At 35.2% G+C, this 16,481-nt stretch overlaps 1 protein-coding gene across 2 annotated transcripts in view; it reads right to left on the bottom strand.

The window, feature by feature from the left end:
- The window catches only part of LOC107675064 (calcipressin-2-like), a 78,712-nt gene extending 64,098 nt beyond the window's left edge, over positions 1-14,614 (bottom strand). For both annotated transcript variants that reach the window (XM_016469257.1, XM_016469258.1), the window contains exons 1-2: positions 14,407-14,614; positions 10,983-11,200 (exon numbers count right to left, since the gene is read on the bottom strand). In XM_016469257.1, the coding sequence (XP_016324743.1) occupies positions 10,983-11,198 (216 nt within the window). In that variant the 5' untranslated portion in view covers positions 11,199-11,200; positions 14,407-14,614. The remainder of the gene's footprint in view (positions 1-10,982; positions 11,201-14,406) is intronic.
- Positions 14,615-16,481: the final 1,867 nt, after the last annotated feature.

Raw genomic sequence — 16,481 nt, forward strand, 5'->3', positions numbered from 1 at the left:
ATGTATTTTCTTAATGATCACTAATATAATTCATAGAAAGATGGCAAAATTGAAATGTATTAAACATATTCTTAATAAAAACAGAGAAATACATGCCATTAATATCTGTAAAATAAGAAACTTAGCCAATTGTTGTTTAAATGAAGGATTGCAGAATTGAGTACAACCTAGATTTAATTCAACCAAGTGTAATATTCTAGAACTTAATATGTCCTCCATAACTCTAAGTACACTGCTCTGACACTTCTTGGAACTGAGTGTACAAGTTCATGACAAACTTTCACATCTGTGCTGTTTAACTCCTGGAGGACGACCTCCTTAAATGCCCTGGTCTTTAATGAGGAGTGTTGCTCAGCTCGTCTCTACAGAATCTCTCACAGCAGCTCAGGAGTGTTAAAATTGAGTGAAATACTTGTCCACTGAAGGATTTTCAACTCAGGAGAATGAATATCTTCATTGTCTTGTTAAAAAAAAAAGCCCACAGGGGTCTGAATACTTTCCGTACCCACTGTATATATATATATATATACATACATACATACACACACACACACACACTCACACACAATTTAGCACGTTTAAGTAACATCACTTAAATTAAGGTTATGGCTATGTTAATCTGTGCCTGTTATATCTCAGTTTAAAAACAAAAACAAAATATGACTCGGTTATATGTTAAAAAGCTTTACTGTGGCTTTTCTTGGAATCAATTTGACAAACCAGAGTAAAACCCCTGTTTTGTAAGTGGTCATGTGACAGTGGTGGGGGTGGACTGCTTTTAGAGCCAGTCCCTGCTTACAGAGTAATAGCTCAATGATCAGAAGATCATGTTCACATGGATTGTTTGCTACTATTTTAATTGTTCACCCAAAATACTGTTATTATTTACTCACCCTCATTTAAATTTCATTTAAATCACACATTTAAATTCTTCGGAAGACTTTGAGGAAGCAGAGGATTTTAAAATAACATGAGGGTGAGTAAATAATGACAAAGTACTTTTTTTTTTTTTTTTACTGTTTTTAACATGAAAAATAACATTCTTCACCCTTAAGACAATCTAGCCAAGGAAGAACAGCAAGTCCTTTGGTCCACTGTGAGCAAGTATATGTGCCATTAATTTGCTATAAAAATATCTGTTAACATTAACTGTGCATAAATTTAGCCTATATCTTAAAAGAGAGTTCTTGGGACGAATGGGTCCTGTCCCAGTTTTAGTCATTACTCACAGCACATACTTTGATAATGTGTGTGGAAATCGTCAGGGTTGGAAGTCACAATGGCACTAATCTCTGCGCAGCATTCTTAAAAAGAGCCTTGCTGTGAGTAATGTGGATTGAGTGAGCTATTTCCAGCGCTTGGTGCAGTAAAACCTCATCCTGACTCACCGTGCATACTTTAGGAAGACATTAATATTTTACCAGCATTATAGCTCACAAATCTTTCCTCAGATCTTCCCATTAGTGGTCTCACAGTAATACACTTTAATTCTTCACAACGATGAGGAAACATCCAAGCAACAGTTCACATTTGCAATGGGCCTCTTGGTTCCCTTAAAATGTTTGTTAAGGTTAAATATGGATGATCATATTTTAATGCACTTGTGACATCATAATATTTACTAGAGCACGATTTAATTATTATAATGAAATATTATTACTACTACTACTACTACTACTAAATGAAATATTAAAAATACTAAAAACAAAAAATATTATTTTGTAATATTTCATTGTAAAACAAAAACAAGTATTAAAAACAACAATAATAATTGTAATAATTTATATTATATTATTATTATTATTATTACTGCTACTGAATAAAATACAAAAATGACTAGATAAAAAATAAGAAATATTGTCATTGTAATACTTTACTGTAATTTAGTAAAAAGTATTTATAAAAATAATTATTTTATTTTATTTTACCACTGTAGAATTATAATACTTAAGTCTTAATTTGTTAAACTATCAAAATCTTATTTTGAAGGAAAACCACAGCTGTTTTTGCAGGGATAGTTTTCAAAAAAGAGCTTTGTTTTACATGAAAATTTTTCTACATACAGTATTGAAGTACCATGATAAAGTCCATATGTCAGCTTTGAAGTTTTAAACATGTATATTGCACTCCTATTTATGTAAATATTAGGTGTTACTCATCTCTAAGGCACCAATATGATGCCACCAATATTCTCTAGTCTATTAGAGCACTTTTATAATCATTGTGGTGTTAATCCATGTTGCAGCTGCATCCTAATAGACACTCTCTAGCCTTTGATTACAATAAATCAGAGCCCAGAGCTTTTGGGTCATCTTTCCAACAGGGTTTGATTTGCGGTCTTGAACAGAGAGCGACGTCATTGCCCCTGCATACAAAGGTTCAATGGTAGGCAGCTGTGGCATGTAATGCATGTTGTAAGAATACAATATGGAAAATATTCACACATATATGGAATAGGCAAAAATTAAATGGTAGATGAAAACAAATTGCTATGACATTGGCTATGTTCAGAACAGTTTACTGCCACTCATACTATTTCTGCATTATGCAGAACAATGAACATTTGAACAAACAGTTTTAATTCCAAGATGCTAAATAGATGTCAGTGAATGCAATATATGCATATGTATATACATTTACATAAATTTGGCAAACGCTTTTATCCAAAGTGACTTACATTACGTTCAAGTATGTAGCATATGCTGCATATGTGTACTCCTACAAATACAATTTATAATAAATTGTAGGCAGTAAAAAAAAAAAAATAATTAATACTTCTTTCAGCAAAGATGCATTCAATTGATCAAAACAAACAGTAAAGACATTTATAATCTAAAAAAATCAAATCAAATAAATGCTGTTCTTTTGAACTTTCTATTCATCAAAGAATCCTGAAAAATGCATCACAGTTTCTACAAAAATATTAAGCAGAACAACTTTTTTCAATGTTGATCATATGTTTCTTAAGCACCAAATCAGCATATTAGAATAATTTCTGAAGGATCATGTATCACTGAAGACTGAAGTAATGATGTTGAAAATTCAGCCTTGCCATCGAAGGAATACATTTCATTTAAAAAAAATTTAATATTGAACATAGTTATTTTAAATTCTAATAATATTTCACAATATCACTGTTTTTGCTGTATTTTTGTTCAAATAAATGCAGCCTCGGTGAGCATAAAATGCTTCTTTTTAAAACATTAAAAAAACTTACCGACCCCAAAACGTTAAACAAAAAGTGTAAGCATAAAAAATATACAGTATACCACACACACAAATATTGGATAAAATATTTTTTCAATTCTTTTTGGTGTTAAATGAAATATTATAATTAATATTATTAAAATATGATTAATATTAAAATATAATTAATCATGTTTTTATAAGTTACAGCTAGCCTCATTTGCCAACTTCAATTTAAGGTTTCACTCTGCTGATACGCAATGCATTCTGGGATTACCTTCAATGCTGCATATGTGATGCTGGCCAAAATTAGGTATCATGATTATGCTCTCTACCTTTTGTGATGCCTTAATGTGTTGTCTAGGCAAATAAGCCACTTGGTTTTGGAAGAGTTTACGTATTCCATAGTCACAGGATTGTTATGAACTGTCGTTGACACTTAGAAATGCTTACAGACGACGGGCGAGAGGTATGAGTGTTATGTAATGGGGCTGATCAGGAGAATGCGGGGAGAGAGAACACTACGATGACATAAGCATGTGTAGTGAGTGGGAGGTTTTCAACCCCCTTGGCAAAAACATTGAGCGCAGCACTGAGAACAGGTACAGCGGAGAGGTCATGCACACGTCACGCACAGTTCCGCATGAATGAGCGACATTAATGCTAATAGATCCCCATTCAAGTATTTAACCTTGACAGTCTGCAAAACAAGAGCCACGGCATCACGTATCAGTGCTAGCCAGCACAATAAAAGAGTGACACTGGAATGTTAATGGCTCACTTGAGGATAGCATTAGCCTGTGTCCCTGCACTCTATAAACGTCATTCAAGACGGTAGACGTCTGATATTTCTGCAGTGTTACATTACTGGGCTACAGTTTCAGTCGTTCGGTGAACTTTAGCCTTGCAAGCTGGAGGTTGGAGTTGGTAGTCTCACACACACACACACACACACACACACATGCTGGAACAGTATAGCACAGATAGTGCTTCGGCCTGAGGAAAGGAATTCATGCAGAACAAAAGGCCATACTTGTAACTCCACTTAAAACTGATATGACCATATAAAGCAGAACTCATGACCAGTGAGCTCGATTACATAACCCCAATGAAACCAGAGCTCCTCTACACTCTTCTAGATTCCTCTGTCTTTTGTCAAGGGTTCTTAGTGACATCATACAGGAAACTGTACAGTGAGGACTCAGATTTTGTGCATGTTCCACAGGTGATACTGTACATTTTAAATCTGTTTTTCATTTCAGTAATGTCTCTGGTAGCCAGTAGGATATGGTGCTGGTGCCTCCACCAAGCTGCGTCGTTGCTATTCAGAACTGAATGCAGAATGCCTTTCAAATTCCAGTTGAATTCCTGAATTTGAATGAAGGTAACAAACAGAATACCATTCTGACAATCCTTTAAAATTCCATTCGGTTTACCATTATTTAAAGCATTTCAGTTTAATATGTTTTATAATAATTACATTTTATCATTGATCTTTTTTCTTTTTTTGTTTAAAGAATTTAATATTTTATCATTTAATTGTAATATTTCATTTTAAATAAACGTAAATTCAGAGTCAAGATTTGTTTTCTAACTAAATATATGGTGGGCACTGTATTAACTGTAGTTAGTATTGTTGAATTGAATATTTATTTTACATCATTAATGCTGATTTTGTATTTTTTATGTATATTTAATTATATAAAATACATGTTTTTCATTTGCTGTTTGATTCTTTTTATTCATTGTTTAGACCTTTAGTCGACTTCAGTTGTTTTTAAATGTACTTTATAAATAAATATTGATTGATTTAAATAATAATGATATATAATTATAATCAAATTAATTATCAAGGGATTGTTCACCCAAAAATGAAAATTGTCATCATTTACTCACCCTCATGTTGCTTCAAACCTATAAGACTTTGATTAACCTTCAAAACACAAATTTAGATATTTTTAATAAAAGCTGAGAGATTTCTGTCTCTCCATTGAAAGTCCAAAACTGAAAAATTCCAAACATTGAAAGTCATTTAACCACAACTTAGAAGATCCAAAAAGGTCATGGCGTCATAAAACGAATTCATATGAATCGAGTGGTTTTATCCAAGTGTTGTGAAGAGATACAATCACTTGATGAACAGATGTTAGTAATTTGAGTAAATAATGACAGAATTTTCATTTTTGAGGGAACCATCCCTTTAATAAATAATTTAATTTAAATAAATACATTTAAATGCATTTAAATTAAGGGCCAATATTTTGTTTTTGCCCTCAGTATATGATGAGCTGTCGACTATATGGTGGAGAGCACAGTGAGTTTTAATTGTACTTATTTTTGCTGATTTTAGTATTTATTTTACATCATTAAAGCAGATTTTGTATATTTGCAGTTTTTTATTAATAATAAATTATTGTGGTTTTAGTGGTAATTGCAAAGGCATGTGGAGGCCTTTATCACGCACCTCTTGCAAATCGAACACTACATGCTCTGCAAACAGCACATCTGAAGGATAAATCTCACTCTGGGTATCACTCCCCTGTCGCAGAGAACATTTCTCCATGTTTGCCATGCTAACAACTCAAGTGGCAGCTCGTAAGTGAAACACTATGTGAATCATGTCTAGGTTTGCGTGTGTGACATTTCCAAAGTGGAGATCAATTGTACTGATGCAGGGTGAGCTCAAGGGAGAGACACAGAAAAGTCTATGACGGATAGTCATGACGTACCGCCAGCTGACGTGGGTAGTTCTGTCAGTAAATGCCACAGCAATAGCAATATGAAAATCATAGAACAGTTCTTATGTAGTACATAATGAGAGAAAAATGCCAAATAAAGTAAAAGGGACAATTCACCCAGAAATGAAAATTCTGTCATCAGTTACTCATCCTTGCTGTGACAAAGTGACAAAAGAAGATATTTTGAAGTATGTTGGTAACCAAACATCTTCGGTTCCCATTGGAAAAAAAAAAGCATAATTTTTTTTATTATTATTATTAAGAAATAGTTCACCAAAAAATGAAAATTCTGTCATCATTTACTCACCCTCATGTTGTGACAACATGACAAAAGATGATATTTTGAAAAACATTGGTAACCAAACAGTTTTCGGTTCCCATTGACTTCCAATACCTGTTTGTACAACAGAACCAAACAAAGTTAATAAGAACTGAAACTTTTTGGTTACCAACAATCTTCAAAATATCTTCTTTTGTGTTCTGCAGAAGAGAGAAAGTCATACAGGTTAGGAATGGGATGAGGTTGAGTAAATTATGACAAAATTTTCATTTTTGTGTGGACTGTCCCTTTAACCTGACAATGAAATAGCTTAAAGTTTGAACATTTGGCTGTCAAAACAAAATAATTAGAAAGGAAGACAGTTGGTTTTAGTCTTGACATAAGAGTTATGACGCATAATTCACATTGCATCAGCTCTCCGCGTGGGCTCCAGACTGCCTAATTTTGTAAAATCTGTAAGATTGCTTTCCTATTCTTAGGGAGCTAATAACGCCATATGTCTTTAAATAGACCCTATGCATCACCCGGGCCTTGCATGGGGTTAATATAATCACAGCCTACTAAATTGATTCAGTGGCTCAGATGCACAAGCAGTCTCTTCCAGAGGTGCCAAACACAATCAAACATTTTGACAGGGCTGTGAATCACGCCTGAAGGCAACGGCACAGTGCTGATGCTCCTTTGGAACAATTTGACCTCCCTTGATCAATAAGCAAAGTGAGGGCAGTCAACAGCGGTCCGCATCCAGGCGAGAGGGGAGAGCGGGAGAAACGAGAATAGCAACAGTCTATTCTGTCTCGCTGTCATCTGTCATTAAGCTTCATGAATCTGGAGCATTCCATTGCTCTCCGGATGTTTGCCAAATCCAATCAGGGATGCTGAATACTCTGCGCTGAAGGGATTGCAGGGTCACAGGGGGCTACAGCCAAGCAACAGCCGGCTATAGGGGAGAATGTTTAAAATGCAATCATCTCATACACGAGTGAAATATAAGGTGAGAATTATAATAATTCCTGCTAAGATGATGCATTATGGCATCTGACTATAATAGCATCCATGCTTTTTCAGCAAGCCTTTGTGGTTTCAGGAGCTTAATTTTCATAATTTTCAAATGAGCAAAAAAGCATAATTTTCCAACCTCTCTCTGATTCTCTATACCTTTAAAGCAGTAGTTTGCCTTTTTTAAGCTGGACACACACAGAATGTAGCTTTCACAGAATGTTTATACAGATGATGTATAAATCTCAATTTCGAAAAATTCCAGAGTCACATATATAAACCTTTTATATATCCCATATTAGGGCATACTTTTTTGTATTTTATATGCAGATTCATCCATTTATCCAGAAGAATCCCCTTAACTCAATACAGAACATATATTTGTTATATGTATATATGATATCAATACAGACTATTTGTTTATCAAACCAGTTAAAGATCATGTTACATTTTTGTCTCCAGACTGGGACTAAAATGGTCGCAAATGTGACAAAAAAAAGGTGCCTCAATAATTTCAAATTGGCAACAGTTGAGAAAGCTTGAGATTTGTCTACTTTCATTTGAGGACAGAGTTCTTTTTAACGACTCAGTCAAAAAGATTCACTGCTAAGGAAGCAGTTTGAATCACACTCTTATAGTCAGTGAGTCATTTAGAGTTCAAATGACTCCTTCACTGAACCGCTAGTCATTTCTTGGTTATGTCCAATTCTAAATGAACTGGAAACTGTTAATGTGATGTGTACTTCTGTATAAAGTAAGCTTGGGAGAGATTATTTAATGACTAGTTGTTCACATGGAATCAGAGTATAGTTCAGATACTAAGTATCAAATACTTTGATTTATTTTTACATTACATGCCCATTTTATAATAAAAAAAAAGAATAATTCAAGCTAAAGTGCAGTGTAGGTTATAGCGACTGACTATACTGTAGCATTACCAGCTTCCGTGGCTCCATCAACATAACTTATACATAAATGGGCCAGTGGGTCCCACTACACCCATTAGTGTAAAACTGTCCTGTTCCTATCAGAGACAGATTCATTAAATGGCAATCAGTTGAGTAACTATCAGACAGCTTCTGCATCCCACGACCATGTGCTCTGTAATCAATTCAAGAGGAAGGAGAAAAGATCTTTATCAAGAGTAAACAGGTCAGCAAAAAGCCATTAATGCAAGTTGGCCAGTACAGGAGATGCAATCATGCTCTGTTAATCAGTTAATATTTCATGGCATTTGTAGGGGAAATAGTCAAATATTCAGAGCAGTATTATCAGCACAATTAGCTGCCTAATTAAGTATATGTTCCCTCCTTTATGATAGGGAGTTTGTTCTGTAATAGACACTGCGATTCAGCTTTTAGTTGATGATCACAAAGTAATCAGTTATTCTTTGAATTCTTGCTATGTGGTTAAATAACTGTTTGGCTCACAGCTTTGCTCAAACACAAAATACTACATTTATTTGACCCACAGCAAAACTGTTGTCCTACATTTGTGGACTGCCGTATTATTTGACCAATTTTTTTAATAAATACCTGAATAGTAAAAAAAAAAAATTATGCTGGTGCAGAAAATATACATAATATTTAATAAATCTTCATTTATACAACAGTTGATGTTTTTTTGTTTTATGACTCTTTCTGCAGGTTACATCAATACGCCAGTAGATGGCTGTTTATGTGAGGGAGTCATTTACTCAAAGCATTAATTCATTCAGGAATGATACAAGTGACTAGTCTTTAAGAGTGAGTCATTGAATCGTTCATTCAGCCAGTTCATTCAAAAACATTAATATATTCAGAAATGGCACTATTTTGTATTGCCGGGTGACACGCAATGCTTTGTTTGCTAAACTGTTTTGATACTTAATTCATGTTTAATTAGGACCAGGACTGGTACATCATCAAAATAAAAAGCTGCATGACACCCACAGTGTCATAGTGTTACTGAAACTTTATTCAGGCTGCAGTGTAACCTAACTTTTAGCAAAAGCCACACAACCTTGCCCCAAACCAAACAAACAGTGTGGTACAACAAAGTCTCTCATTATGGATCACTGAATTCACCTTAAAAACAATAACTTTCAACACTGTTACTTGTTATGTAAGGAAATTAACCACATGAGTCATGCCAAGTCAGGTTCAAGTTAATGCGAAGCAAGAGGATACTTTTCAAGAATTACTGTGTGCGTGTTCGCATTAGTGGAGTCATTCATGAGTAAAAGACTGAGCACTTGTTCTGTTTCATGAAGAACCCTTCTGGAGGGGCAGACAGACCTGGCAGAGCTCAGCATATCACATGATCGGTGTTCTTAAAACTATTCGAAGAAGGTCTGGGCTAAATTTTTAACTGGAGGTCAACTATGCTACGTTTCCTGTTCCAAGTGATGTAAAATTCAGGAGACATAAAAAAAAAAAGCTTAAAGTCAGCAGGAAATTACTTTCTAAATGCATCTTAATGATATTAGTGTCAATAATTCATTTATGGATATGTTTTATTTATTTATTTATTCGATTTTTTTTTCATATGTCATAATGTGATCTTCTGGTGAAACATCAGCCTTCTATCTAGTGACGTATTCCGGACTTCTCCAATCATTTAGTCTGCATAAATTCCACCCCTTTCTAATAATCGACTCAAGGCTTGCATTCAGATCTGCCTTCATCCAATCAACAACCGATCGGTAGAACCAAGTCCCCGCCCAACTTTTTTTTTTCCCAACAATCCATTTCACTCAGATGCACATCACAATATGGAAGAAATTATCTGTCACGACTTCTGTTATATCGCCACATTAAAGACTAGCTAAATGCTTGAGGGATAAATCTTTAAAGGAACAGTTCACCAAAAAAGGAAAATTCTGTCATCCTATCATATTATTTTAACACATTTATCTTCTGACATGAAACACAAAATGAGATGTTAGTCAGCATGCTAACACTTCTCTTTTCTCTTGCTCTCAAACAACAAAATATAGCACACAAACTGTATAGACTACTTTGGTAATGGTAATATTTTTGGACCCATTTTTTTTTTTTTTTACATTTTTCCCCATGTTTTATCACCAAGTTGCTAAAGCCAAAAGCAGCTCATGAAAACTACTATAACAGCTTCTCCTTAGATCATATTATTAATCATGTGTCTGTGTGTCAAAGTAAGATGCTGAACTGAACCTATGGGAATAAATATAGTATTTCAGGGGTTTCATCTGCATTTTGTCAATATGTTGCCATAGGTCATCATAAGCAAATAAAACCACAGATAGGCCTTCACGTGAAGGAAGTGAAAGATACTCCCTTGCCTCTAGGTGTAAACTCACTTTTTAGAGTGTTTGCAAATGAGGAGAAAGCAGTGTCAATGAGAGCCCACAAGCTGAATTTCACACTTGAAGTGGCCTTCATGGATAATTGGGTTGAAGAGGCCTAATTCACAATCATGTAATGCAGGTCTAGGGAACTGATTTTCCACTAGAGCATTCCAGCATACCAACCAATCAAACTGCTTTTGTTCCTATGTGTCCATGATGTATTTACTGTGCTAAAAATAATTTAAAACTCTCTTAAAGGGAAAATATTGTTTCTTTTAATGTTCTTCTCATTTCTTTTCTTGCTTTTTAACTCTTGAACTTAACCAATGATGTGAATTTGTAAGCTGAATACTGGAAGAAAGAGTGGTTGAAATGTTTTTATAATCCTATTTGGAAACGATCATAATTTTGCGATTTCATTTGGTGCCACTAGTGGCGCTGAACTTCCAACACACATTTGATTTAACCTTACCTTGCCCTCATGGTCTTCAAATACTGATTGGTCCACGTTGCAGGCGAAGAGGGACGTGGGGAGATCATTGAAGTCGGTGATTTGTTGGAAACTGTCTCCCAATGAGGACTCTCCCATGGTGGACTGCAGGACTACCAGCTCTTCCCCTCCTAGGAGGTAAACCCGCTGGACGAATGGAGCGCTTCTCATGTTGGCAAATAAATGCTCTCCCTTCATGGCTGTAAATGGTAAACAACATCAAAAGTGGAGATATTTTCTAATATCAGCAATTGCTTCCAGGCTACATTGTACACTTTTGCAGTTGACAATCATAATTGTTTGTCGAGCTCCAAAAATGCTCAAAAAAAAAGAGCAATGTTAAGTATCAAAAACGTATTTCCATATGACATTGTGCACTATATTTTAAATTTTATGAAGCCACAAGACAACTTCAGACTAAAGTATACTGTAAGCCATTATTGACTGATAATCAAACAAACATCATGGTTAAAAATGGCCAGATATTAATTTTTGGGTGAACAATTCCTTTAACAGCATTTAATGGGATAGTTCACCCAAAAATTAAAATTCTGTCATCATTTACTCACCCTCATGTCGTTCCAAACCCATTAGACTTTGGTTAATCTTTTAAACACAAATTAAGGCATTTTTTAATGAAACCTAAGAGGTTTCTGTTGCTCCATTGAATATCCAGGTAAGCAAAACTTAGAAGATTCAAAAAAGCCATAAAGACCATATGAATCAAGTGCTTTAGTTCAAGTCTTGTGAAGAGATACAATTGCTTTAGCCTATATATGAATAGATTTAATTTAGGTTTTTTTTTATGTCGTACACCCACACAGCATGGGAAACAGGAACATAGGAAACTATTCTAATTCACTAAAAGAATAATGAATATGATTCACCAGATCCTCTTTGTAGTTATACAAACCAAATGATGAATACAGTAACAATAAACAAACAAATACAGTCAATAGTATATAATAGTATACATGTATACTCTAGTACATGTTTACAAGACATTTATGACCTTATGAGAGGTCAGAGCAAGAGCTGTTTAGAGTACTTTCACTATACACCCAGACAGGAAACAGGGCAAAAACTTGTCCTCATGACAGGTGAAACAGAACTGGAACAGTTACCTCCCAGAACCCCACCGAGCAGATGTTAACCCCTGGCCCTGGTAACTAATGCTCCACCAAAAGATTAGGTTATGGGCTTAAAGCAGAGCCAGTCTCTTGTCAGCCCACACAAACAACAATGGCAAGTGGGGAACAGCTTGCACCCATTTCCATAAAGCTTTTCCACCTGTCCTTTCTTCCCATGATCCACCCTGACAAGCTTGGTCCGTGGGCAAAGCTAGCACTGTCGCCAGTGTCATATGCACTATTAAATCTCCCTCAGCTATTTTGGGATCAATAGCCCATCACCAGCCACACATACAGTACACGCTCTCCAACACACACACACACACAGACACACACACACACACACACACACTGGTTCAGTCTTGCCCTGTGTAAATGTGGCTAAAAATAGAATGAGGACTAATGAAATGCAGAGATTGTGAGGCACTTGATTAAAATTAAGACTTCCAGACAGGGATCAATTTCATTTAAAATAACACAATGACCCTGTTATGAGATAAGGATGTGCATAAACTATACATGAGCATAGACATGCTATAAGTGCTCAGCTTTATTTACAGAGATTTACAGTGCCTTTCATTTTGGAAATGGTCCGAGCCAAAAAGCATACTGATTATCTAAAGCTATAGAGGCCATTGACATGTTTGCTTGTTGGCATGACCAAGGTCACTAAACAAGGGAAATATATAGATCCTCCTAATTCACTAAAACAATAATCAATACCATTCACCAGATCATCTTTGTAAGCTATACAAACTAAAGTGTGACAGTGTGTGTAAACAGTTACAGTAATCACAAACAAATTCAGTTAATGGTATATAAGCATTCTTAAATATTGTTAATCGACATTATTATTTTTTTTAATATAAAATAGGGAAAACTAGAAAACTACTAGAAAAAATAGAATCATATTCTGTTGATTCTAACTTTACTTTGACCCAAATGTACATATATATACAGTATATATATATATATATATGATTTTTTATTTTATGTATTTTTTTATTTGTATTATTTTTATATGTGTGTGTGTGTGTGTATATATCATATATATATCTCTTATTAACATATTATTCCTGTCAAATAATATATATTCCCTATCAAATTCTTTTTTATGTATTTATGGCCGAATTAAAACACATTTGACAAATATTATTTTGGCAAAACTGACATGTTGTTTTTAGAAATATGACTGTTTCTTCTGTATGGGATCAACCTGAGCCCCAGCAAAAATTACATTCTTGAAAAATGCACTAAACAAATATAAACAGACTGCTATAAACTGGCTGCTAGTGTGTACACTAATCAGAAAATGTTGTTTTACTAAACTTTTATTTTTAACTTTTTATTTTTATTAAAATGGCCATGAGGACTCTGAGACCCAAATAGATCATGAAGGCTAAAAAACAGTAATTAAATGTATTGCTTTTAAAAATTATTTACAATGGAAATGCTCTTACAGTTTATATTACAGTGTACATGACCTTATTTGTTATAAGCAAAAGTTTTTAGATGCTGTTGGGTACAAATAAGGGCTATTTAAATGAATTATTTTGTATTACATAATATATATTGCATTTTACTCTTTCAGTGCATCAAGGGCAAAATGAAAAGGGTAAGTGTCAATCACAGTCTACTGCAACCTGTTTGCTGCATCCCCCTTTGAGTCATCACTGGAGGAGTGGTCCCTCTGTCGTCATCACCTGACATTCACTTTCCTTCTCTTTGCTATAAGGGTTTATATTCGTTATTTCTCTCAATCTGATGACTAATATGATAAACCCTTATGGTAAACATACCACATCAACCTGTCTGAGCAACTGTCAATACAGCACACTACTGGCAGCGTCTGTCAAGGTCAAGGAATGCACTTCAGAAACTAGGCTACTATTACAAATTAAATTGCTGTCATCAAATGACTTTCTTACTCTTTTTAGTCTTGTGCGGATGGTTATTATAGCACATCTGACTACCAATACAGACTTTCCAAGTTCTGAGTCCCCATAAACTCTTGTGTAACAGTGATTTGTTTAAAAGTGACATGCATACAGGGTCAAAGCAATGCAGAAAATATTCAATACTATATTATGTACTGTATAATACATAAGCTACTATATATAGAATAATATGTTGTATAGACTATTAAATAATTTCTGCATTCATTTGACTCTCTCTCTCCTCTTCTATGAAATAATAAAAGCAGCAACACCTGTCAAAGCACTACTGTACGGATGCAGGATGATCTAATGGAGTAAGTCGACGCGGTTTTTCGGTACCTGTGCGGGATGTGGCAGTCTGGTGTGCGTATCTTCTGCGCGGTGGCTTTGTCTCCCTCTCTTGCCTTTGTGAATCAAGCTCGCATTCCAGCTGCGATTCGCTAATCTCCTAACGTTACTGCAGACAGCTTGATTCACCAATGACCGCCTCCCGGCATTCAAACGATGTTTGCTCTCAACCATACAGTCTATGCTCTCAACCCACTGATTCAGGGACATACGGATTCAGGGACCAATAGCGTTCTCCTAAAAGCGAATATGCAAATCGGCGAAGTTACGTCAGCGATTTTGCCTGCTGGATGTTGCGGCGCTGTGACACGTTCAGCAAATGCTCTTACAGTTTATATTACAGTGTACATGACCTTATTTGTTATAAGCAAAAGTTTTTAGATGCTGTTGGGTACAAATAAGGGCTATTTAAATGAATTATTTTGTATTACATAATATATATTGCATTTTACTCTTTCAGTGCATCAAGGGCAAAATGAAAAGGGTAAGTGTCAATCACAGTCTACTGCAACCTGTTTGCTGCATCCCCCTTTGAGTCATCACTGGAGGAGTGGTCCCTCTGTCGTCATCACCTGACATTCACTTTCCTTCTCTTTGCTATAAGGGTTTATATTCGTCATTTCTCTCAATCTGATGACTAATATGATAAACCCTTATGGTAAACATGCCACATCAACCTGTCTGAGCAACTGTCAATACAGCACACTACTGGCAGCGTCTGTCAAGGTCAAGGAATGCACTTCAGAAACTAGGCTACTATTACAAATTAAATTGCTGTCATCAAATGACTTTCTTACTCTTTTTAGTCTTGTGCGGATGGTTATTATAGCACATCTGACTACCAATACAGACTTTCCAAGTTCTGAGTCCCCATAAACTCTTGTGTAACAGTGATTTGTTTAAAAGTGACATGCATACAGGGTCAAAGCAATGCAGAAAATATTCAATACTATATTATGTACTGTATAATACATAGGCTACTATATATAGAATAATATGTTGTATAGACTATTAAATAATTTCTGCATTCATTTGACTCTCTCTCTCCTCTTCTATGAAATAATAAAAGCAGCAACACCTGTCAAAGCACTACTGTACGGATGCAGGATGATCTAATGGAGTAAGTCGACGCGGTTTTTCGGTACCTGTGCGGGATGTGGCAGTCTGGTGTGCGTATCTTCTGCGCGGTGGCTTTGTCTCCCTCTCTTGCCTTTGTGAATCAAGCTCGCATTCCAGCTGCGATTCGCTAATCTCCTAACGTTACTGCAGACAGCTTGATTCACCAATGACCGCCTCCCGGCATTCAAACGATGTTTGCTCTCAACCATACAGTCTATGCTCTCAACCCACTGATTCAGGGACATACGGATTCAGGGACCAATAGCGTTCTCCTAAAAGCGAATATGCAAATCGGCGAAGTTACGTCAGCGATTTTGCCTGCTGGATGTTGCGGCGCTGTGACACGTTCAGCAGGTTGTTTTTAGTAAATGTGGTGCAGGGCAAAGCAGAGATTTCTCGAAATTATGTCTGTCAGACTCGAAAGGACACAGCACGAGTTGAATAGTGTGGTGAGTTGATTTAAAGCATATAAATTCGAATAAACACCTTGGGTGAGATAGTGTTTATGGGTAAATATTAATAGCCTAAAATAAAAGGGAAAAAGGAAATCTATTAATAGCCTATAATAAAAGTAAAAAAGGAAACCCTGCTGAAAGAAAGAGTCTAATCTGGTTTGCTGGTCTCCCAGTCTGATCAGACTGTTCTAGGGTCACCAACATTACATTATGAAAGTGTTATTTTAAATTTTAATAATATGTCACAATAATACAGGCCACAAAACCAGCTTTTAAGACCTGCAAACATTTTCTTTCAGCAGAGGCTCCTTTTATATTATTATTATCATTATTATTATTATTTAGCGGTCAAATCTTTACATAATGTAATGTTTAAAATCTATGCATATTAAATGCATATTATGTATATTATATTATTATTTTTTATGTCTTACGTCTGTCATTAATAATGTCTAGTCATTTAAACAAGGTGAGTTGTTTAACCAGTTTACC

This window comes from Sinocyclocheilus anshuiensis, unplaced genomic scaffold, assembly GCF_001515605.1.
Source record: "Sinocyclocheilus anshuiensis isolate Anshui unplaced genomic scaffold, SAMN03320099.WGS_v1.1 scaffold776, whole genome shotgun sequence".
NCBI lineage: Eukaryota > Metazoa > Chordata > Actinopteri > Cypriniformes > Cyprinidae > Sinocyclocheilus > Sinocyclocheilus anshuiensis.